This window comes from Staurois parvus, unplaced genomic scaffold (assembly GCF_062004578.1).
Source record: "Staurois parvus isolate SC_StPar_1 unplaced genomic scaffold, SC_StPar_1.0 ptg001841l, whole genome shotgun sequence".
Taxonomy (NCBI): domain Eukaryota; kingdom Metazoa; phylum Chordata; class Amphibia; order Anura; family Ranidae; genus Staurois; species Staurois parvus.
In genome coordinates this window covers 68182-93838 of record NW_028319637.1, presented here as the reverse complement: position 1 = coordinate 93838, position 25657 = coordinate 68182, and the positions used below count along the sequence as shown (strand labels likewise).

The window sequence follows — 25657 nt, the reverse complement described above, 5'->3', positions numbered from 1 at the left end:
CGCATGGAGCTCCAGACCGAGGGCGATTGATGGTTGTTTTGTATTTCTTCCATTTGTGAATAATCGTTCCAATGGTTGTCTCCTTCTCACCAAGCTTCTGGCTGATGGTCTTGTAGCCCACTCCAGCCTTGTGCGGGTCTATAGTCTTGTCCCTGACGTCCTTTGACAGCTCTTTGGTCTTGTCCATGGTGGAGAGGTTTGGATGGAAGAAAGAGATTGTGTGGACAGGTGTCTTTTATACACACAACGAGTTGACGTTAGGAGCACCTTCTTACATGGACAGGACTGATCTGTGTACCACATGAGCACATAGCCAGTCTGTGGGAGCCAGAATCATTGCTGGTTGGTAGGGGATCAAATACTTATTTTACTCACTGAACTACAACTCCATTTATAACATTTGTATCGTGTTTTCTTCTGGATTTTTGGTTGATATTCTGTCTCTATCATTTAAAATTCCCCTATGATAAAAATTGTAGACCCCTCATTTCTTTGTAAGTGGGCAAACGTACACAATCTGCGGGGGATCAAATACTTATTTTCCCCGCTGTGTGCCATTGCTCCACCTATAATTCATAGAGATCTTGTCAGACCATGCCCAGTCCTGACTTTTCTTGGACATCTCAATTTTGTTTCTCTTCACAGTCCTACCTGAAGGGAGTCAATTACATGCCGGCAAACAGCGTCATCTACGAGAAGACCTACACGAGGCTGGACAATGCTCCGACGGTAAGTTCGGCCATCTTGGTTCCAATTGGTGCTCATTATAAACTACGGGGCCGCTGCTATTGCTCCTTCCACCCATACAGACTGCCCACTGGGACTACATAAAAAGAACGCCACAAGTAGAATGCAATGTAGCATCAATAGGGATCAAACAATGAAGATCCACCAACGTCGGTCCTGATGTGTCCTACAATCTGAGTCATGAGAGATTCTCCATTGTGAGTCTGGAATTCGAGTGACACCGTAATGTTCAAATCCAAATATGAGTTTATTCCAAGGACGCATTATTTACAGAAGTCATTGTGTTTGAGGGGCTGAACTCTACCATTTGAAAAAACAAAGTAACAATGTATGCCAGCTCAAAAATCGTGAAAACATACCAAAAGCCAGAAAACAATTACATACCGATGCCTGTCAGGACTTCTTCAGTTTAATTCATTTCTCAATTTTGTAGCCTCCCACTCATATGAACCAAGAGCAGAGAGGGTAAGTGATGACGAGTGAGAAGTAAAAGAACACACCCCAGGCGTCCCCTTAGACGAGCATGTTGCTCCCTGCTGGCCACTGCATGGTAAAGACCAGTCTTCCTCAAACTTTCTACCTGAAGAAATCCTTAAAGTAACTTTCTGGTCTCGGGGAACCCCTGCCAACAGTTGCTATATCTACAGCTCACTGCTGGTGGTCAGTGGGAAGAATGTCCCTTACATTGGTGGTCAGTGGGAAGAATGTCCCTTACATTGGTGGTCAGTGGGAAGAATGTCCCTTACATTGGTGGTCAGTGGGAAGAATGTCCCTTACATTGGTGGTCAGTGGGAAGAATGTCCCTTACATTGGTGGTCAGTGAGAAGAATGCTCTTTACATTAGTGGTCAGTGGGAAGAATGTCCCTTACATTGGTGATCAGTGGGAAGAATGTCCCTTACATTGGTGATCAGTGGGAGGAATGTCCCTTACATTGGGGGTCAGTGGGAAGAATGTCCCTTACATTGGGGGTCAGTGGGAAGAATGTCCCTTACATTGGTGATCAGTGGGAGGAATGTCCCTTACATTGGGGTCAGTGCGAAGAATGTCCCTTACATTGGGGGTCAGTGGGAAGAATGTCCCTTACATTGGGGCTCAGTGGGAAGAATGTCCCTTACATTGGGGGTCAGTGGGAAGAATGTCCCTTACATTGGGGTCAGTGCGAAGAATGTCCCTTACATTGGTGGTCAGAGGGAAGAATGTCCCTTACATTGGTGATCAGTGGGAAGAATGTCCCTTACATTGGGGGTCAGTGGGAAGAATGTCCCTTACATTGGGGGTCAGTGGGAAGAATGTCCCTTACATTGGGGGTCAGTGGGAAGAATGTCCCTTACATTGGGGGGTCAGTGGGAAGAATGTCCCTTACATTGGGGGGTCAGTGGGAAGAATGTCCCTTACATTGGTGGTCAGTGTGAAGAATGTCCCTTACATTGGTGATCAGTGCGAAGAATGTCCCTTACATTGGGGGTCAGTGCGAAGAATGCTCCTTACATTGGGGGTCAGTGCGAAGAATGTCCCTTACATTGGGGGTCAGTGGGAAGAATGTCCCTTACATTGGGGGTCAGTGGGAAGAATGCCCCTTACATTGGGGGTCAGTGGGAAGAATGTCCCTTACATTGGGGGCCAGTGGGAAGAATGTCCCTTACATTGGTGATTAGTGGGAAGAATGTCCCTTACATTGGGGTCAGCAGGAAGAATGTCCCTTACATTGGGGGTCAGTGGGAAGAATGTCCATTACATTGGGGGTCAGTGGGAAGAATGTCCCTTACATTGGTGGTCAGTGGGAAGAATGTCCCTTACATTGGAGGTCAGTGGGAAGAATGTCCCTTACATTGGTGGTCAGTGGGAAGAATGTCCCTTACATTGGGGGTCAGTGGGAAGAATGTCCCTTACATTGGGGGTTAGTGGGAAGAATGTCCCTTACATTGGGGGTCAGTGGGAAGAATGCTCCTTACATTGGGGGTCAGTGGGAAGAATGTCCCTTACATTGGGGGTCAGTGGGAAGAATGTCCCTTACATTGGGGGTCAGTGGGAAGAATGTCCATTACATTGGTGGTCAGTGGGAAGAATGTTCCTTACATTGGAGGTCAGTGGGAAGAATAGCTGAAAAGATCAGCGGTGTCAGAGGTCACATATCTGAGAGGTAGAAATTGCTCAAGAAACCTCTAGCGACCTCTAAAGTAGAGGTCTCCAAACTGCAGCCCTTTACTTGCCTTTATCAGGCCATTTGGACACTATTCCTCCCACTGACACCAATGATGGGGCACTATTCCTCCCAGTGACACCAATGATGGGGCACTATTCCTCCCACTGACACCAATGATGGGGCACTATTCCTCCCACTGACACCAATGATGGGACACTATTCCTCCCACTGACACCAATGATGGGGCACTATTCCTCCCACTGACACCAATGATGGGGCACTATTCCTCCCACTGACACCAATGATGGGGCACTATTCCTCCCACTGACACCAATGATGGGGCACTATTCCTTCCACTGACACCAATGACGGGGCACTATCTGATCTTCCTGTCATATTTTGGAGCCGTGTGAAGTGACGCCGATGTTCCCGTCTGGTTCTCAGGGTTATGATGTGGCAGATTGTCGCAGACACGCCCCGCGCCTGTCCGGACGCGCTCAGCCCTGCACAGGACCAACTGGTTGGAGTGGCTTAATTCGTCTATAAAGGAAACAATCGTTCAGCAGAGGTCTCCAAATTGCGGCCCTTTACTTGCCTTTATCTGGCCATTTGGACACTATTCCTCCCACTGACACCAATGATGGGGCACTATTCCTCCCACTGACACCAATGAGGGGGCACTATTCCTCCCACTGATACCAATGATGGGGCACTATTCCTCCCACTGACACCAATGATGGGGCACTATTCCTCCCACTGACACCAATGATGGGGCACTATTCCTCCCACTGACACCAATGATGGGGCACTATTCCTCCCACTGACACCAATGATGGGGTACTATTCCTCCCATTGATACGAGACACTACTTTGCTAACCAACATCTGCAATGGGGAACCATTTCTCCCACTGACACCACCAATACCCTAATCACACTAATACTAAATGCGGGCGGGGGGGGGGGGGTAAAACAAGTTTGTAGTGTAATGATTGGAGGGATACATAACAATACAGATGAGGACAACACAGAATAATCTTTTTCCAAAAACATTTCCTAATCCGGCGGGATCCCCCCCAATAATAGTCAGCGATGCGTATGACACCAGAAGTACGGGGGACACGAGGAGCCGTCAGGAGCAGCCTCCTGCATCTCTTCCTTGGATCTTTGGATAGAAACTTGTTTCTGAAAATATTATCATTGACATAAACAAAGCAATATTCCCAAACCTCCTGCCAACATCATTCCGCATATCAGTGTCTCCCTGTACCAGCACATGAGTCATATCTATTCATAATTACTTCTCTGTTCTCCCCACCGCACTGCATTGTATCTTCACAGGTCCAAGGACCAAAAAAAAAAAAAGATTTATATAGACATAAAAAACAAAAAAATCTAGATCTATTTATCCCTTTATAATAAAATAAGAAATAAAAAATAACAAACGGTTTTTAAAAAGTATATAAATATATATTGGAACTATAATGATATAAACTAGCAACTATAATAACGTAAACTTGTAACTATAGTAACGATGACCATAGTAATACACTATGAAAAATATTAAATGAGAAAAATAAAATAATAAATAATAATATTAATAATAATTTAATAACAAAAAATAGATATAAAAGAAAAAGAACAAAAAAAAATTAAATTAAAATGAAAAAAAAAAAAAATACTAATACTGCATTAAAATGATTCTACACCTTCACTTTTTTTTTTTAAATGATGATAATGCACTAGAATTTATATTAATAAACTACTAAAAATAAAATGTAGTAATAATAATAATATTCATAATAATAATAATAATAATAAAGACAGATAAAAGAAAACAAGCTTTTGTTGGTTAAAACTGTGTGTTCACCTTTCAAGCCCCCATGAGCACCACCTTATCATTTGTATGTATATATACTGTTTGTATACATCTATGTGTGTGTGTATGTATATGTATGCACACAACATTTTTTATTTATTTATATTATTTATATATATATATACACATTTGTACTGTAAAAAATAACTTTTTACTTTTTTACTCTTATTTTAGATCTTTAAAAAAACGAAATAAATAATATATAATATATATATAATATTTATATATATATATATATATATATATATATATAGTGTGTACAGTGAAGGAAATGCGTATTTGCTCCCCGGCTGATGCTGAATGTTCGCCCCTCACACAGAAATGATCGGTCTAACAATGGAATGTTCGCCCCTCACACAGAAACGATCGGTCTAACAATGGAATGTTCGCCCCTCACACAGAAACGATCGGTCTAACAATGGAATGTTCGCCCCTCACACAGAAACGATCGGTCTAACAATGGAATGTTTGCCCCTCACACAGAAACGATCGGTCTAACAATGGAATGTTCGCCCCTCACACAGAAACGATCGGTCTAACAATGGAATGTTCGCCCCTCACACAGAAACGATCGGTCTAACAATGGATTGTTCGCCCCTCACACAGAAACGATCGGTCTAACAATGGAATGTTCGCCCCTCACACAGAAACGATCGGTCTTACAATGGAATGTTCGCCCCTCACACAGAAACGATCGGTCTTACAATGGAATGTTCGCCCCTCACACAGAAACGATCGGTCTAACAATGGAATGTTCGCCCCTCACACAGAAACGATCGGTCTAACAATGGAATGTTCGCCCCTCACACAGAAACGATCGGTCTTACAATGGAATGTTCGCCCCTCACACAGAAACGATCGGTCTAACAATGGAATGTTCGGTGTAACACTGAGAGACAGAATACAACAACAAATTCAGCAGAAATGCGTCTAACAAATGATGACTGATCTGCATGTTCATGAGGGAAAGAAGGATTTGATCCCCTATCATTCAGCAGGATTTCTGGCTCCCAGGTGTCTCTCATACAGGTAACAAGCTGAGATTAGAAGCAGTCTCTTAAAGGGAGTGCTGCTAATCTCATTGTGTTACCTGTATAAAAGACACCTGTCCACAGGAGCCATCAAACCATCAGATTCCAAACTCTCCACCATGGCAAAGACCAAAGAGCTGTCCAAGGATGTCAGGGACAAGATTGTAGACCTACACAAGGCTGGACTGGGCTACCAAACTATGGCCAAGCAGCTTGGTGAGAAGGTGACAACAGTTGGTGCAATCATTCACAAATGGAAGAAACACAAAACAAGTGTCAGTCTCCCTAGGTCTGGTGCACCATGCAAGATCTCACCTCGTGGGGTGTCAATGATCATGAGAACAGTGAGGAATCATCCCAGAACTACACGTGAGGATCTTGTCAATGATCTCCAGGCAGCTGGGACCACAGTCACCAAGAAAACAATTGGTAACACACTACGCCGACAAGGACTGAAATCCTGCAGTGCCCGCACGGTCCCTCTGCTCAAGAAAGCCCATGTCCAGGCCCGTCTGAAGTCTGCCACTGAACATCTGAATGATGCAGAGGAGGACTGGTGGGAAGTGTTGTGGTCAGAGGAGACCAAAATCCAGCTCTTTGGCATCAACTCAACTCGCTGTGTTTGGAGGAGGAGGAATGCTGCCTATGACCCCAAGAGTACAATCCCAACTGTGAAACATGGTGGTGGAAACATTCTGCTTTGGGGGTGTACTTCTGCTAAGGGGACAGGACAACTGCACCGCATCAAAGGGACGATGGACGGGGCAATGTACCCTCAAATCTTGGGTGAGAACCTTCTTCCCTCAGCCAGGGCATTGAAAATGGGTGGTGGATGGGTGTTCCAGCATGACAATGACCCAAAACACACGGCCAAGGCAACAAAGGAGCGGCTCAAGAAGAAGCACATTAAGGTCCTGGAGTGGCCTAGCCAGTCTCCAGACCTTCATCCGATTGACAATCTGTGGAGGGAGCTGAAAGTTCGAGTTGCCAAACGTCAGCCACCAAACCTTAATGACTTGGAGAGGATCTGCCAAGAGGAGTGGGCCAAAATCCCTCCTGAGATGTGTGCGAACCTGGAGGCCAACTCCAGGAAACGTCTGACCTCTGTGATTGCCAACAAGGGATTGGCCACCAAGTACTAAGTCATGTTTTGTGAAGGGGATCAAATCCTTCTTTCCCTCATGAACATGCAGATCAGTCATCATTTGTTAGACGCATTTCTGCTGAATTTGTTGTTGTATTCTGTCTCTCAGTGTTACACCGAACATTCCATTGTTAGACCGATCATTTCTGTGTGAGGGGCGAACATTCCATTGTTAGACCGATCATTTCTGTGTGAGGGGAGAACATTCCATTGTTAGACCGATCGTTTCTGTGTGAGGGACGTACATTCCATTGTTAGACCGATCATTTCTGTGTGAGGGGCGAACATTCCATTGTTAGACCGATCATTTCTGTGTGAGGGGCGAACATTCCATAGTTAGACCGATCATTTCTGTGTGAGGGGCGAACATTCCATTGTTAGACCGATCGTTTCTGTGTGAGGGGCGAACATTCCATTGTTAGACCGATCATTTCTGTGTGAGGGGCGAACATTCCATTGTTAGACCGATCATTTCTGTGTGAGGGGCGAACATTCCATTGTTAGACCGATCAGTTCTGTGTGAGGGGGGAACATTCACCATCGGGGGGGAGCAAATATGCATTTCCTTCACTGTGTATATATATAGATATGTATGTGTATGTATGTGTGTGTATGTATGTATGTGTATGTATGTGTGTGTATATATATAGATATGTATGTGTGTGTATGTATGTGTGTGTATGTATGTGTGTGTATGTATGTATGTGTATGTATGTGTGTGTATATATGTAGATATGTATGTGTGTGTATATATATAGATATGTATGTGTGTGTATGTATGTGTGTGTATGTATGTGTGTGTATGTATGTATGTGTATGTATGTGTGTGTATATATATAGATATGTATGTGTGTGTATATATATATGTAGATATGTGTATGTATGTATGTGTGTATATATATATATATATATATATACATACACACGTTTATACTGTACAGAATATTTATTTTTTACTCTTTTTAAAAATCTTTCATGAAATAACAATCTATATATCTATGTAAAATTATTATATATATTTTTTTCTTTCTTTCTTTAAAGCTTTTTAAAATGAGAGTAAAAAAGATATTTTGTTTATATTTGACAATTGATTATAGGAGAATTTCATACACAATGATACTATTACTATGAATGAGGAGTGAAATCTAATGTGAAGTCTTGTCATCGATTCGCCATAAATGTCTGTATTCCGTTTCTATTCCCCGATCTCTGCTCTCTGCTCTCTGCTCTCCTCTTTTGTCTGTAAAATATCCTGATTGTTAGTTGGGATTCTGTCTTCAGGTGGTTTCTCTCTCTTGGCTGTGCAGCGCGGCGGTCCCTCTCTCTCCCTCCAGGGACTTGTCTGTGAACCGGCTGAGAGTGTGAATGGTGCAGAGACCGGACTCTGCGCAGTGGGAGTGTCTTTGGGGATAATTGGGACTTTTCTGTTTCTTTCATACAGGACAGACAGGTGCAGGTAGTGCGGGGGAGCAGCGCGTCATCCTCCATTAATGAACAAGTCATCGAGCAGAATAATCAGAGCAAGACCCAATCCGTCCAATCTGTCCAATCCGTCCAATCCATCCAATCCGTCCAATCTACAGGGGTGAGTGCAGAGTCCCCCTCCTCCCCTCCCAGAGACCTTCTGGGTCATAAACTACCAGACCTGCAGTCCACCGAGATCAGAGCTGGTCATAATGCTTTCTAGAACAGACTACAGGAGACGGTCAGAGACTGCAGACATAGTACAGGAGACGGTCAGAGACTGCAGACATAGTACAGGAGATGGTCAGAGACTGCAGACATGATACAGGAGACGGTCAGAGACTGCAGACATAGTACAGGAGACGGTCAGAGACTGCAGACATAGTACAGGAGACGGTCAGAGACTGCAGACATAGTACAGGAGATGGTCAGAGACTGCAGACATGATACAGGAGACGGTCAGAGACTGCAGACATAGTACAGGAGACGGTCAGAGACTGCAGACATGATACAGGAGACGGTCAGAGACTGCAGACATGATACAGGAGACGGTCAGAGACTGCAGACATAGTACAGGAGATGGTCAGAGACTGCAGACATGATACAGGAGACGGTCAGAGACTGCACACATGATACAGGAGATGGTCAGAGACTGCACACATGATACAGGAGACGGTCAGAGACTGCACACGTGATACAGGAGACGGTCAGAGACTGCACACGTGATACAGGAGACGGTCAGAGACTGCAGACATAGTACAGGAGACGGTCAGAGACTGCAGACATAGTACAGGAGATGACCAGAGACTGCAGACATAGTACAGGAGATGGTCAGAGACTGCAGACATAGTACAGGAGATGACCAGAGACTGCAGACATAGTACAGGAGATGACCAGAGACTGCGGACAGTACAGGAGATGACCAGAGACTGCGGACACAGTACAGGAGATGACCAGAGACTGCAGACATAGTACAGGAGATGACCAGAGACTGCAGACATGATACAGGAGACGGTCAGAGACTGCAGACATAGTACAGGAGACGGTCAGAGACTGCAGACATGATACAGGAGACGGTCAGAGACTGCAGACATAGTACAGGAGACGGTCGGAGACTGCAGACATAGTACAGGAGACGGTCAGAGACTGCAGACATAGTACAGGAGACGGTCAGGGACTGATGGATGTCTCTCTTGTCTTCCAGAATGTGGTGTCGGAGAATTATCAGCAGAAAGTGAACGTACAGAATATACAGAACACCGAGCAGGTAAGTACAAGCGTCTACAATAGACTGTTCGCCGTCTGTAGGTGTCATTGTCGGTTGTCACCCCAGGTCTATAGACGTCTCCTATGGAGGAATCTCCGGGTCGGTGCAGCTGCTCTGCCCTGTGAGACGAGTATTACTGCCAATTGTAACTTTGTAGAAGGAGGAGGAGTCATTTCCTCAGTCTCCCCTCCCCCAGTAATCAAACTGTACATTGTAACTTTGTAGAAGGAGGAGGCGGCATTTCCTCAGTCTCCTCCCCCAGTGATCAGACTGAACCCTCACTGAGGGGATCGGGGGGTCCAATGTCACCCCGTGATAAACTCCTTTAAATCTGACATTTACTCTGCTTACATCCCCCCTCCCCTCCCCATCCCCTCCCCCCTCATCAACATGACGACATTTTTTAAATAAAACTTTTCTGTTTTCATGACAGTTTATTATAAACCACGTGATGTCATCACTGGGCCTCTATGCTTCCCTATGCAATGCAGGCAGATCATGGCTGGTGGGAGGGGCTTCCTAAGTACATCACAGCACCCTGCCTCAGTACTCCTCAAGAGCCCTCCAGCCCTGATGCAAGCAGTAGGAGGGGTTATGCAAATGCAGGTTTCAGTCTAGAGAAGTGGGCGTGCCTAGGCAGGCTGCATTAGCCTGGACAACACCCACATAAGAGCCTCCTTGACTGAAGGAAATGGAAACCAATGAATGAAAAGAGGCGGGGTCAGGGACCATCAGGCTGCGGAGGAAAGGGCTAGATGATGCTGGATGTCCTGCAGCCAGGAAAGGAGGCGGAGCTCTATCTGACTTGCTGCAGCTTCTAATGCACATTGTGAGACGCTCCCAGTGTGCGGTGACATCAGAGGAAGCCAGGACAGGGGAGGAGCCGGTACACCTGTGCAAGACTGAGGGGGAGGAGCCAATACACCTGTGCAAGACTGAAGGGGAGGAGCCTGTACACCTGTGCAAGACTGAAGGGGAGGAGCCTGTACACCTGCGCAAGACTGAAGGGGAGGAGCCGGTACACCTGTGCAAGACTGAAGGGGAGGAGCCGGTACACCTGTGCAAGACTGAAGGGGAGGAGCTGGTACACCTGTGCAAGACTTAAGGGGAGGAGTCGGTACACCTGTGCAAGACTAAAGGGGAGGAGCCGGTGCACCTGTGCTAGGCTGAAGGGGAGGAGCCGGTGCACCTGTGCAAAACTGAGGGGGAGGAGCCGGTACACCTGTGCAAGACTGAAGGGGAGGAGTCGGTACACGTGTGCAAGACTGAAGGGGAGGAGCCAGAGGAGGCATTTAAGGAAATTAGATGTTACTTAGGACTTCAGGTCAAAATCAAAATGAGTTGAGAATCTATTGCATAGAGAAGCACAGAGATCTGGTGATGACATCACTGGGTCTGAAGTCCGGTTGGTACTGGCGGTGGAAGCGCTTCGTGTCCTCACTGTATGGACCGTGTCTCTCGGACATGTCTGCGCTCGCCTTCTCTCTCTCGTTCCCTTGGGGCCCCGCCGGGCGTCTCGCGGAAATCTCGTCTCTGCTGAACGATTGTTTCCTTTATAGACGAATTAAGCCGCTCCAACCAGTTGGTCCTGTGCAGGGCTGAGCGCGTCCGGACAGGCGCGGGGCGTGTCTGCGACAATCTGCCACATCATAACCCTGAGAAGCAGACGGGAACATCGGCGTCACTTCACACGGCTCCAAAATATGACAGGAAGATCAGATAGTGCCCATCATTGGTGTCAGTGGGAGGAATAGTGCCCCATCATTGGTGTCAGTGGGAGGAATAGTGCCCCATCATTGGTGTCAGTGGGAGGAATAGAGCCCCATCATTGGTGTCAGTGGGAGGAATAGTGCCCCATCATTGGTGTCATTGGGAGGAATAGTGTCCCATCATTGGTGTCAGTGGGAGGAATAGTGCCCCATCATTGGTGTCAGTGGGAGGAATAGTGCCCCATCGTTGGTGTCAGTGGGAGGAATAGTGCCCCATCATTGGTGTCAGTGGGAGGAATAGTGTCCCATCATTGGTGTCAGTGGGAGGAATAGAGCCCCATCATTGGTGTCAGTGGGAGGAATAGTGCCCCATCATTGGTGTCAGTGGGAGGAATAGTGCCCCATCATTGGTATCAGTGGGAGGAATAGTGCCCCATCATTGGTGTCAGTGGGAGGAATAGTGTCCCATCATTGGTATCAGTGGGAGGAATAGTGCCCCATCATTGGTGTCAGTGGGAGGAATAGTGCCCCATCATTGGTGTCAGTGGGAGGAATAGTGCCCCATCATTGGTGTCAGTGGGAGGAATAGTGCCCCATCATTGGTGTCAGTGGGAGGAATAGTGCCCCATCATTGGTGTCAGTGGGAGGAATAGTGCCCCCATCATTGGTATCAGTGGGAGGAATAGTGATCTGTCATTGGTGTCAGTGGGAGGAATAGTGTCCCATCATTGGTGTCAGTGGGAGGAATAGTGTCCCATCATTGGTGTCAGTGGGAGGAATAGTGTCCCATCATTGGTGTCAGTGGGAGGAATAGTGCCCCATCATTGGTGTCAGTGGGAGGAATAGTGCCCCATCATTGGTGTCAGTGGGAGGAATAGTGTCCCATCATTGGTGTCAGTGGGAGGAATAGTGTCCCATCATTGGTGTCAGTGGGAGGAATAGTGTCCCATCATTGGTGTCAGTGGGAAGAATAGTGCCCCATCATTGGTGTCAGTGGGAGGAATAGTGTCCCGTCATTGGTGTCAGTGGGGGGAATAGTGCCCCATCATTGGTGTCAGTGGGGGGAATAGTGCCCCGTCATTGGTGTCAGTGGGAGGAATAGTGCCCCATCATTGGTGTCAGTGGGAGGAATAGTGCCCCATCATTGGTGTCAGTGGGAGGAATAGTGCCCCGTCATTGGTGTCAGTGGGGGGAATAGTGCCCCCTCATTGGTGTCAGTGGGAGGAATAGTGCCCCATCATTGGTGTCAGTGGGAGGAATAGTGCCCCATCATTGGTGTCAGTGGGAGGAATAGTGTCCCATCATTGGTGTCAGTTGGAGGAATAGTGCCCCATCATTGGGTTCAGTGGGAGGAATAGTGCCCCATCATTGGTGTCACTGGGAGGAATAGTGCCCCATCATTGGTGTCAGTGGGAGGAATAGTGCCCCATCATTGGTGTCACTGGGAGGAATAGTGCCCCATCATTGGTGTCAGTGGGAGGAATAGTGCCCCATCATTGGTGTCACTGGGAGGAATAGTGCCCCATCATTGGTGTCAGTGGGAGGAATAGTGCCCCATCATTGGTGTCAGTGGGGGGAGGAATAGTGCCCCATCATTGGTGTCAGTGGGAGGAATAGTGCCCCATCATTGGTGTCAGTGGGAGGAATAGTGCCCCATCATTGGTGTCAGTGGGAGGAATAGTGCCCCATCATTGGTGTCAGTGGGAGGAATAGTGCCCCATCATTGGTGTCAGTGGGAGGAATAGTGTCCCATCATTGGTGTCAGTGGGAGGAATAGTGCCCCATCATTGGTGTCAGTGGGAGGAATAGTGCCCCATCATTGGTGTCAGTGGGAGGAATAGTGTCCCATCATTGGTGTCAGTGGGAGGAATAGTGCCCCATCATTGGTGTCAGTGGGAGGAATAGTGCCCCATCATTGGTGTCAGTGGGAGGAATAGTGTCCCATCATTGGTGTCAGTGGGAGGAATAGTGCCCCATCATTGGTGTCATGGATGGAGGAGACATTCTCTGCGCTGTGTGAGATCTTCATTCATCTCCGACTTCTCCCATCACTCTGATGGCCAAATGTGAACTTGTGTTCATTCATTAGTTATTCATTGATTAATGTTTATTGATTAGTTATTGATTATTCATTCAATAAACATTCATTGATTAGCTATTTTTAATTATTTCTTCAGTTATTAATTGTTCATTGATTCTTCATTCATTGATTCATAGCTGCTAATCTGAAATCCGGATCCTGTGGGGGACACTCGGCTCCCATTTCATGAGTTTCCCCCCAATGGGGCGATCCTTGTGGTACATATTTGGGGTGGGATTTGGGGTGTTGTCTCTGTGTCTTCAGACTGATAATTTGGGAATTTCCCGGATCGCTGTCCCCATCCCCCCCTCATCTGATGACAACTATGAAATGTCAGATTTCCCATCACGTGGTGTCACCGGGACTCAGGAAGAGGATGAATCTCCCCGCCGGGGACACCGACATAAAAGGAGAATTTTTTATTTTCAGCATAAGTTGTCATTTTCTGATTGGATTTTTTTTTTTTAATGAGCAATAAATGAATAATAAATGGCGCCCAAAGCTGCGTTCACAGCGCTCGTCGCATCGCGTTTCTTTCACGCAGCTGCATAGGGCAGCCTAATTATTGGAAAGGCGCGCCCTACACGCAACGAATGCATGTGATGAACCTGTGTTGGCGGTGAGCCTCACGCGTGTTCACAAAACACACGATTGCTGCTGGCGTTTGTGGCGCCATTAATAATGCGATGTGGGCGGGGTGTGCGTTTATTTGCTGTGTTTCTGTACGCCAGATTCCCAAACACACTGGAGCCTGACCTGAACCCCCCAATATGTGTCCCGCCTCCTGCTGGGGTATCAGTGGGACCGGCGCGGCGCTTCCTTCTACAGGCTGTTATTTGTATCTGTTGAAGTGGATCTCCGCGGGAAGTCGCATATATTTCCTCGCGGTACGGGCCGCATGCACAACAGTGCGTCAGTGTGACCCCTCCAGGGATTTATTCCCAGGACTCCCCCTGATTATGCCGCCATCTGCTTTCCTCTCCAGAAGGACGGCACCATCTTTGTTTAGGCATCATCCTGGGACAACATCTGCTTCATGATCACAGATGACACAATCATGCAAATCCCGGTGTCTGTGCAGTTCTTGGCTGTGTTCACAAATGTATGACACAGATCAGCCCCCTGCTGCAGCCCCTCACCTTGTGACTTGGTACAAAGTTACAATGTACAGTCTGATCACTGGGGGAGGGGAGACTGAGGAAATGCCTCCTTCTACAAAGTTACAATGTACAGTCTGATCACTGGGGGAGGAGACTGAGGAAATGCCCACTCCTCCTTCTACAAAGTTACAATGTACAGTCTGATCACTGGGGGAGGGGAGACTCAGGAAATGACTCCTCCTCCTCCTTCTACAAAGTTACAATGTACAGTCTGATCACTGGGGGAGGAGAGACTCAGGAAATGACTCCTCCTCCTACAAAGTTACAATGTACAGTCTGATCACTGGGGGAGGAGACTGAGGAAATGCCCCCTCCTCCTTCTACAAAGTTACAATGTACAGTCTGATCACTGGGGGAGGAGAGACTCAGGAAATGACTCCTCCTCCTCCTTCTACAAAGTTACAATGTACAGTCTGATCACCGGGGGAGGAGACTGAGGAAATGCCCCCTCCTCCTTCTACAAAGTTACAATGTACAGTCTGATCACCGGGGGAGGAGACTGAGGAAATGCTTCCTCCTCCTTCTACAAAGTTACAATGTACAGTCTGATCACTGGGGGAGGAGACTGAGGAAATGCTTCCTCCTCCTTCTACAAAGTTACAATGTACAGTCTGATCACTGGGGGAGGAGACTGAGGAAATGCTTCCTCCTCCTTCTACAAAGTTACAATGTACAGTCTGATCACTGGAGGAGGAGACTGAGGAAATGCCCCCTCCTCCTTCTACAAAGTTACAATGTACAGTCTGATCACTGGGGGAGGAGAGACTCAGGAAATGACTCCTCCTCCTCCTTCTACAAAGTTACAATGTACAGTCTGATCACCGGGGGAGGAGACTGAGGAAATGCCCCCTCCTCCTTCTACAAAGTTACAATGTACAGTCTGATCACTGGGGGAGGGGAGGGGAGACTGAGGAAATGCCTCCTCCTCCTTCTACAAAGTTACAATGTACAGTCTGATCACTGGGGGAGGGGAGACTGAGGAAATGACTCCTCCTCCTTCTACAAAGTTACAATGTACAGTCTGATCACTGGGGGAGGGGAGACTGAGGAAATGCCTCCTCCTCCTTCTACAAAGTTACAATGTACAGTCTGATCACTGGGGGAGGAGAGACTCAGGAAATGACTCCTCCTCCTCCTTCTACAAAGTTACAATGTACAGTCTGATCACTGGGGGAGGAGACTGAGGAAATGCTTCCTCCTCCTTCTACAAAGTTACAATGTACAGTCTGATCACTGGGGGAGGAGACTGAGGAAATGTCTCCTCCTCCTTCAACAAAGTTGCAATGTACAGTCTGATCGCTGGGGCCTGCTGGCCCTTTAAGGGTTCCAGAACCCAGAAGCCGGGAGGCGGGGTGGGGTTTTAGGGTCATGTGACTGCCGTGATTCGCCGTCACGGTGGTCACATGATCGGGAAAGGTCCCGGTCGAAAGAGGAGATCTGGACCTTTCCTTGTGTGCTGGGAGGGGGCAGGGAGCGCGCTCTCAGCACATATGTTTTTTTAATAGAACGCAAATGTGCGGCCGCTCGGCGTCTAGACTCAGATACATATTTGCGTTCGGCCGACACCGAGAGGTTAACAAACGCCCTGAAATTGGTTGCATAACGCGGTGCGATGTACAGAGTCTGATGTGTTCACACCCAATGCGATCCGATTCTGTTACAGACAAAAAAAAAAAAAGAGTCCTGCCCTATTTTGGCGCGGATGCGTTGCGGTTTGAGCCGTAGAATCCGATTGGAGCGCGGCTCGATTCCTGACCGGATGGGAATGTACAATATATGTAGACGGACGGCGCTATAGAATACCTGAAATAATGAGATCTCTGCTCTGCAGGTGAAGAAGAGGAACAGCTCCGTCTCGGGGCCCGAACAGCTGGACGCGCGTTACTTCGGGGAACTCCTGGCGGAACTGAGCCGCAAGAACAACGACCTGTACAGCTGCCTCCTGCAACACGTGGAGAAGATCGGCGCCAGGTACTCCTACCCCGCACCGCAGCCCGGGCGCCTCCTCTCCCTCCCCGGCTATATCACACCTCCCAGCTTTCTGAGAAGGGAACGAGGGACACCTATTAGCAGGGCTGTGGATGAGGGGGCACCACCAGCCCTCCTGTACGGGGCCCAGGCGGCTGGGTGAATGGGAGGTGGGCAGGGAGGGTGATCGACATGGCGAGGGGGGCAATTACTGGAACCGATCCCCTGTATGGCTTTCCCTGCAGCAGCTGAAAGACGGCTTCTCCTCTCCCTCCCGCTGGTTTTCAGCTGCTGCAGGGAGAGCCATACAGGGGATCGGTTCGAGTAAATGCCCCCATCACCCTCCCTGTGCACCATACGTTCCCCCTGCTGCCCCCCACCCCAGCAGTGCTGCTGGCTTCCCTCCTCTCCTTCCCGCTGGCTGACAGCTGCTGCAGGGAGAGCCATACAGGGGATCGGTTCCAGTAGTTGCCCCCAGTTCATCCATCACCCTCCCTGTGAACTATACATTCCCCCTGCTGCCCAGACCCCCCGCAGTGCTGCCGGCTTCCCTCCTCTCCTTCCCGCTGGCTTTCAGCTGCTGCAGGGAGAGCCATACAGGGGATCGGTTCCAGTAATTGCCCCCGCTGCACCCACCACCCTCCCTCCCTGTGCACTATACGTTCCCCCTGCTGCCCCCCACCCCCCGCAGTGCTGCTGGCTTCCCTCTTCTCCCTCCCGCTGGCTGACAGCTGCTGCAGGGAGAGCCATACAGGGGATCGGTTCCAGTAATTGCTCCCGCTGCACCCACCACCCTCCCTCCCTGTGCACTATACGTTCCCCCTGCTGCCCCCCACCCCCCGCAGTGCTGCCGGCTTCCCTCCTCTCCTTCCCACGAGCAGCTGAAAGCACACAATAGGATCCTTCAGCCCGGGTTCACATACATGCGGTGCGGTATATCGCATGTGATTCGTACCGGAACCGCACCTCCTTCCTCATCACATGTGATTCGTACCGGAACCGCACCGCCTTCCTCATCACATGCGATTTGTGTGCGGTCGTACATTTTGTACGGCTCTAATCCCCCCGCACCAAAAACGCGCAGGATTCTTTTTTTGGGTCCGCACTAGAATCGGATCGCACGGGTATTCACATCTAATGCGATCCGATTCTGCACCTCGCACCGCACTTTACGGACTGCTTACAGGGTGTTGTTAACGTAACATACACACCCGCCGCGGTTCGCATGAACGGGGGGCGATTCTGATGCGATGCGGAATTCGCACAGAAAACGCTGCAAATTCCGCACCGCGTCAGTGTGAACCCGGGCTGAGTATAATGGAAATCGCAAGAAAAAGTTATAAATCTTCACAAGTCGCAATAAAGTCTTCAGAAATCGCAGCAGAAATTGCGCACAAATCGTGCGATTTTTAAATCGGTCACTAAGGCCAGGTTCACACATGTGAAGTTTTTTTAGTGCGTTTTGCAGGAACGCAGCGCACGCCATTGGTCATGATTTCCAACGGATCACGTTCACATCTGTGCAGTTTTTCTGCGTGCCTTTTATTTGGAAAGGGTCAGGGACTTTTTTTCCCGCAGTTTGTGTTTTTTTTTTAGTCCAATAGACTTCATTGAAACTGCATATAAAACACAAGTGCTGCGTTTTGCATGCATTTTTGGCACTTTTTTTTAATGCGTTTTGTGTTTTTTAATCTGCCCAGCAACAACTTGGTGAAAAAATAAAACCGCAAATCACATCAAAAACGCACGGCAGAAACAAATCAAACGCAAACTGCACAGGTGTGAACGTGGCCTTCGTGTCAGTCAAAAAAGCAAAATGCGCGCTATTGTTTCTGGGCCACACTCCGGGTACAAACAACAACTAACATCCACACACGTGGTGTCGCTGCGATCGGCAGGAGCTGGAGAATCTTTTTAGGGTTCTCTGGTGGCGGGTTATGGTAGTAACAAGAAACACAACTAAATTAAAACAAAAACAATTTTTTTTACTCTTTTGGGACAGTTTTACTTTGATAAAAAAGGAGATATTCATTACTCTTTACCACCAAATGAAAGTCCAACTTGTCCTGAAAAAATAAAAACGCGGCATAATTCACCTGGATGCACAAAGTCGTTGTGGTGATGCGGTGCAGTGAGGTGATGTGGTGCGGTGAGGTGCTGCGGTGAGGTGAGGTGATGCGGTGAGGTGCTGCGGTGAGGTGAGGTGATGCGGTGCAGTGAGGTGATGAGGTGATGTGGTGCGGTGAGGTGCTGCGGTGAGGTGATGCGGTGAGGTGAGGTGATGCGGTGCAGTGAGGTGATGAGGTGAGGTGCTGCGGTGAGGTGAGGTGATGCGGTGAGGTGATGCGGTGAGGTGGTGCGGTGAGGTGATGCGGTGCGGTGAGGTGATGCAGTGAGGTGGTGCGGTGATGAGGTGATGCGGTGCGGTGAGGTGATGCGGTGCGGTGAGGTGATGCGGTGAGGTGATGCGGTGCGGTGATGCGGTGCGGTGAGGTGATGCGGTGCGGTGAGGTGATGCGGTGCGGTGGTGCAGTGAGGTGATGCGGTGCGGTGAGGTGATGAGGTGAGGTGATGCGATGCGGTGAGGTGATGCGGTGCGGTGAGGTGATGCGGTGAGGTGATGCGGTGCGGTGAGGTGATGCGGTGAGGTGATGCGGTGAGGTGATGCGGTGAGGTGATGCGGTGCGGTGAGGTGATGCGGTGCGGTGAGGTGATGTGGTGAGGTGATGCGGTGCGGTGAGGTGATGCGGTGATGCGGTGAGGTGAGGTGATGCGGTGCGGTGAGGTGATGTGGTGAGGTGATGCGGTGAGGTGATGCGGTGCGGTGAGGTGATGTGGTGAGGTGATGCGGTGAGGTGATGCGGTGCGGTGAGGTGATGAGGTGAGGTGATGCGGTGCGGTGAGGTGATGTGGTGAGGTGATGCGGTGCGGTGAGGTGATGCGGTGATGCGGTGAGGTGATGCGGTGAGGTGAGGTGATGCGGTGCGGTGAGGTGATGCGGTGAGGTGAGGTGATGCGGTGAGGTGATGCGGTGAGGTGAGGTGATGCGGTGAGGTGATGCGGTGAGGTGATGCGGTGAGGTGAGGTGATGCGGTGAGGTGATGCGGTGAGGTGAGGTGATGCGGTGAGGTGATGCGGTGAGGTGATGCGGTGAGGTGAGGTGATGCGGTGAGGTGAGGTGATGCGGTGAGGTGATGCGGTGAGGTGATGCGGTGAGGTGAGGTGATGCGGTGAGGTGATGCGGTGAGGTGATGCGGTGAGGTGAGGTGATGCGGTGAGGTGAGGTGATGCGGTGAGGTGAGGTTCGGTTTTACTAACAAAGGTCAAAGGTGTACAAAGTTTTAGTTGAGCGTTAAGATTTGTTTTGCCCCCTCGGGGTTCATTTAGGAATATAAAAAACATTAAAACAGTTTTGTCTATTTTTTTTGTAAAGGGTTATCTTGCATGTTATTGCTCCGAGCCGTGATTCCGCATGACTTCCCCATGATTCCTGTGATTCCTCATGATTCCCAATGATTCATGTGATTCCTCATGATTCCTGTGATTCCCCATGATTCCACATGTTTTCCCATGGTTCCAATGATTTCCATGATTCCCCCTGACTCCCCATGATTCCTGTGATTCCTCATGATTCCTGTGATTCCCAATGATTCCTCGTGATTCCTGTGATTCCCCGTGATTCCTCATGATTCCCCATGATTCATGTGATTCCCCGTGATTCCCCATGATTCTCCATGATTCCACATGTTTTCCCATGATTCCTGTGATTCCTCATGATTCCTGTAATTCCCCATGATTCCACATGATTCCTGTGATTCCCCCTGACTCCCCATGACTCCCCAAGATTCCCCATGATTCCTGTGATTCCCCATGATTCCTGTGATTCCCCATGATTCCACATGATTCCTGTGACTCCCCAAGATTCCCCATGATTCCTGTGATTCCCCGTGATTCCCTATGATCCCCGTGATTTCCCATGATTCCTGTGATTCCCCGTGATTCCCTATCATCCTTGTGATTCCCCATGATTCCTGTGATTCCCTGTGATTCCCTATGATCCCCGTGATTTCTCATGATTCCAGTGATTCCCCGTGATTCCCTATGATCCCCGTTATTCCCCATGATTCCTGTGATTCCCCCTGACTCCCTGTGATTCCCCATGATTCCCTATGATCCCCGTGATTCCCCATGATCCCCGTTATTCCCCATGATTCCCTATGATCCCCGTGATTCCCCATGATCCCCGTTATTCCCCATGATTCCCTATGATCCCCGTGATTCCCCATGATCCCCGTTATTCCCCATGATTCCCTATGATCCCCGTGATTCCCCATGATTCCTGTGATTCCCCGTGATTCCCCCTGACTCCCTGTGATTCCCCGTGATTTCTCATGATTCTTCATGCAGCATCAATGACTTTGTGTTGTGTTTTGCAGGAAACCGTCGGATTCTGAGTATCAGGTACGTCACAACCTCTACATCCGCTCATTCGTTTTCATTCGCTCTTTCACTTCTCTTTCGCAAGAACACCGCTGCTGGTGCTGGTCTCTGATTGGCCGGTCTGTGTGTACTCAACAATTAGGCCCCTCTGCGCACGTGTTAAAAATTTAATTTTGGCGTTGGAGTTCCCCTCAAAATCCACCCCAGACCCGCAGGGCTCGGTATGACATTGTTGTATTTATCATGGAATTGGTTTTTAAATGTAAGTACCGCTTTTTTTTTTCCTTCACTATCGCTCAGAGAATCAGCCGTCACTTTCCCACCCAGATAAAAGAAACAAAGTTTCCTTTTAGTTCATTTCCACAAGTTAAAAGAAACAGTTTCCTGCAGCTCCGAGGAAAGTGACAGCTAATTCTGTGAGCTCTAGTGAAGAAAAAAAAAGCCGGCAATTGTATTTAAAAATCGGCGCCGACATACACTTCGTATCGCAAAAAAAATTCGTAAAAAATTCATAAACTGAGGCGTTATTTTCAACGGATTTTCGTTCGTAAACCGAGGTGCTTCTCCAGACTGGATTAGCATCACGACGTGTAAGATGACGGTGCTCGGGGTTCTCCTTTAAGCTCTACAAATCAATATTTTTACTCGTAGAAATATTTGAGTTATCGGATAGATGGACAGAATTTTTTTTTTTTAAATGCCCGAAATCTTTTTCCACCCTTGTCACCCTTGACGATATCAATACAAATAGTATCCTTTCCCTCGCCCTGACATGTAATAGTCTTTTTTTTTACTCACTAAACGATGAGTTTTGGCCCTTTGATGGTCGATCGTTGGTGAAGATCCCACTTGAGGCTGTTCCTGGATCTCTGCTGTGGTGATTCGCTGTGTGACGCCGAGTCCTTCTCTTTTCTCTCCTATAGGAAGACATCGAATCGCTGATCCCTAAAGGCGTCTCTGAACTCACCAAACAGCAAATCCGCTACCTGCTGCAGGTGAGACTCCTCAGAAAACACAAATGCTCCTTTTTCTTTTTTTTTTGTTAATTTGTTTCTATTTTATCCATTTTTTATATTTTTCTATTTATATATTTTTATCATTATTATTTATTTGTTAATTTATTTCTATTTTAGCCATTTTTTATATTTTTCTATTTATATATTTTTATCATTATTATTTATTTGTTAGTTTGTTTCTATTTTAGCCATCTTTTATATTTTTCTATTTATATATTTTTATCATTATTATTTATTTGCTAATTTGTTTCTATTTTATCCATTTTTTATATTTTTCTATTTATATATTTTTATCATTATTATTTATTTGTTAATTTGTTTCTATTTTATCCATTTTTTATATTTTTCTATTTATATATTTTTATCATTATTATTTATTTCTTAATTTGTTTCTATTTTAGCCATCTTTTATATTTTTCTATTTATATATTTTTATTATTATTTATTTGTTAATTTGTTTCTATTTTAGCCATCTTTTATATTTTTCTATTTATATATTTTTATTATTATTTATTTATTAATTTGTTTCTATTTTAGCCATCTTTTATATTTTTCTATTTATATATTTTTATTATTATTATTATTTATTTATTTGTTAATTTGTTTCTATTTTAGCCATCTTATATTTTTCTATTTATATATTTTTATTATTATTATTTATTTGTTAATTTCTTTCTATTTTAGCCATCTTTTATATTTTTCTATTTATATATTTTTATTATTATTATTATTTATTTATTTGTTAATTTGTTTCTATTTTAGCCATTTTTTATATTTTTCTATTTATATATTTTTATCATTATTATTTATTTGTTAGTTTGTTTCTATTTTAGCCATCTTTTATATTTTTCTATTTATATATTTTTATCATTATTATTTATTTGTTAATTTGTTTCTATTTTATCCATTTTTTATATTTTTCTATTTATATATTTTTATCATTATTATTTATTTGTTAATTTGTTTCTATTTTATCCATTTTTTATATTTTTCTATTTATATATTTTTATCATTATTATTTATTTGTTAATTTGTTTCTATTTTAGCCATCTTTTATATTTATATATTTTTATTATTATTTATTTGTTAATTTGTTTCTATTTTAGCCATCTTTTATATTTTTCTATTTATATATTTTTATTATTATTTATTTATTAATTTGTTTCTATTTTAGCCATCTTTTATATTTTTCTATTTATATATTTTTATTATTATTATTATTTATTTATTTGTTAATTTGTTTCTATTTTAGCCATTTTTTATATTTTTCTATTTATATATTTTTATCATTATTATTTATTTGTTAATTTGTTTCTATTTTAGCCATCTTTTATATTTTTCTATTTATATATTTTTATTATTATTTATTTGTTAATTTGTTTCTATTTTAGCCATCTTATATTTTTCTATTTATATATTTTTATTATTATTATTATTTATTTATTTATTTTTTAATTTGTTCCTATTTTATCCATCTGTTATATATATATATATATATATGTATATATTATTATTATGATTTTTTTTTTTGTTAATTTGTTTCTAGTTTATCTATCTTATATATATATATAAAAAATATAATTTGTCTGTTTTTTGTTTTTTTTATTCCACTGCTCTTCTTTTTTCCGTCATTTGTCAGATGAGGCAGACCTCCGATAAATCGATGAAACTCGTTCTGGCCACCTTCAGCAGCCTGCGGGAAGAACTGGGACACTTACAGGACGATCTGAATGTAAGTGGTGACGACACCGCCGGCGTACAAGGTTAACCAACGCGATTGGCGCAAATACAACGACTGAATTGCCACCAAAGATTTGCAGAAAAGGCGCCTTGAATCCATCGTTTCCTATTTATTTTTACATAGTTAGTCTGGCTGAAAAAAGACAGAAGTCCATCCGGTTCGACTGGCTTTTGTTTGCCAAAAATTTAAACTGATAACCTTTTACAGAGCATTCGGTATTTTGGGTGAAGAGTCGTTTTCGTAAGAGCTAAAAATAAATCGACATGCAGGTCTGGGTGGTGGATGATGGGTGGGTAGGTAGAGGGATGGAGTCTGGTGACCATCGGTGGTGGTGGTGGTCGTGCTTGGTGTTGGGACTCGGGGTATGCTGGGTGTTGGGGTCCGATGAGGTATGCTGAGTGTATGGGACAGATAGGATGAGCTGGGCGGTTGGGTCTTGTGGAGTGTGCTGAGTGCCGGGGTCACGTGGAACGTACGAGGTTGTCGGGGGTCATGAGGGATATGCAGGGTTGTCGGGGTCACGTGGGACGTGCGAGGTTGTCGGGGTCACGTGGGACGTGCGAGGTTGTCGGGGTCACGTGGGACGTACGAGGTTGTCGGGGTCACGTGGGATGTAAAAGGTTGTCTGGGTCATGAGGGATATGCAGGGTTGTCGGGGTCACGCGGGACGCGCGAGGTTGTCGGGGTCATGAGGGATATGCAGGTTTGTCGAGGTCAGGTAAGGTGAGCTGGGTGTCACAATCAGGTGAACTTTCCTGAGTGTGGGGGTGATGGGGGTTGTGCTGGGTGTCTCAGGTGAAGTTTCCTGGGTGTTGGGGTCACATGGGCTCTGCTGGGGGGTTGTGGACAGATGAGGTTTAAGTGTCAGGGCCATGGGGACTCTGCTGGGTGTTGTAGTCAGGTGAAGTGTACTGGGTGATAGGGTCACATAGCAGAATGCTGGGAGTCATTGTCATGTGGGGGCATGCTGGATGTCCGGGTCCGGTGAGGTTCCTTGGGTGCTCGGTCATATGAGGGCATGCTGAGTGTCAAGATCACATGGGGGTCTGCTGGATTTCTGGGTCATGTGAGTATGCAGGTGTCAGGGTCATGTAGGCTGTATTGTGGTCAGGTTAGCTTTCCTGGGTTCAGGGGTCACATAGGTGTATGCTGGGTGTCACAGTCAGGTGAGGTTTCCTTAGTATTGGGGTCACATGAAGACATGCTGGGTGTCAGTCAGGTGAGGTTTCCAGGATATTGGGGTCACATGAAGACATGCTGGATGTCAGTCAAGTGAGGTTTTCTGGGTATTTGGGTCACAATGACACATGGGGTGTCACAGACAAGGGAGGTTTCCTGGATATTGGGGCCACATGAAGACATGCTGTGTTTCACAGTCAGGTGAGGTTTCCTGGGTATTGGTGTCATGTGGAGACATGCTGGGTGTCAGTCAGGTGAGGTTTCCTGGATATTGGGGCCACATGAAGACATGCTGTGTTTCATGGTCAGGTGAGGTTTCCTGGGTATTTGGGTTACGTGGAGAAATGCTGGGTGTCTCGGTCAGGTGAGGTTTCCTGGGTATTGGGGTCACGTGGAGAAATGCTGGGTGTCTCGGTCAGGTGAGGTTTCCTGGGTATTGGGGTCATGTGGAGAAATGCTGGGTGTCAGTCAGGTGAGGTTTCCTGGGTATTGGTGTCATGTGGAGACATGCTGGGTGTCAGTCAGGTGAGGTTTCCTGGATATTGGGGCCACATGAAGACATGCTGTGTTTCATGGGTAGGTGAGGTTTCCTGGGTATTTGGGTCACGTGGAGAAATGCTGGGTGTCTCGGTCAGGTGAGGTTTCCTGGGTATTGGGGTCATGTGGAGACATGCTGGGTGTCACGGTCA

The 25657-nt window shown here is 46.4% G+C and overlaps 1 protein-coding gene across 24 annotated transcripts in view; it reads left to right on the top strand.

Annotated features, from left to right (window-relative positions):
- POF1B (POF1B actin binding protein) overlaps window positions 1–25657 on the top strand; it is a 114240-nt gene that overhangs the window by 65552 nt on the left and 23031 nt on the right. For all 24 annotated transcript variants that reach the window (XR_016308821.1, XM_089664125.1, XM_089664127.1 and 21 more), the window contains 7 exons: window positions 646–729; window positions 8386–8529; window positions 9613–9675; window positions 16456–16595; window positions 21029–21053; window positions 21956–22027; window positions 23688–23780. Coding sequence is in view for 23 of the 24 variants with exons in the window: in XM_089664125.1 (XP_089520251.1) it covers window positions 646–729; window positions 8386–8529; window positions 9613–9675; window positions 16456–16595; window positions 21029–21053; window positions 21956–22027; window positions 23688–23780 (621 nt within the window). In the remaining variant the exon portion in view is untranslated. The remainder of the gene's footprint in view (window positions 1–645; window positions 730–8385; window positions 8530–9612; window positions 9676–16455; window positions 16596–21028; window positions 21054–21955; window positions 22028–23687; window positions 23781–25657) is intronic.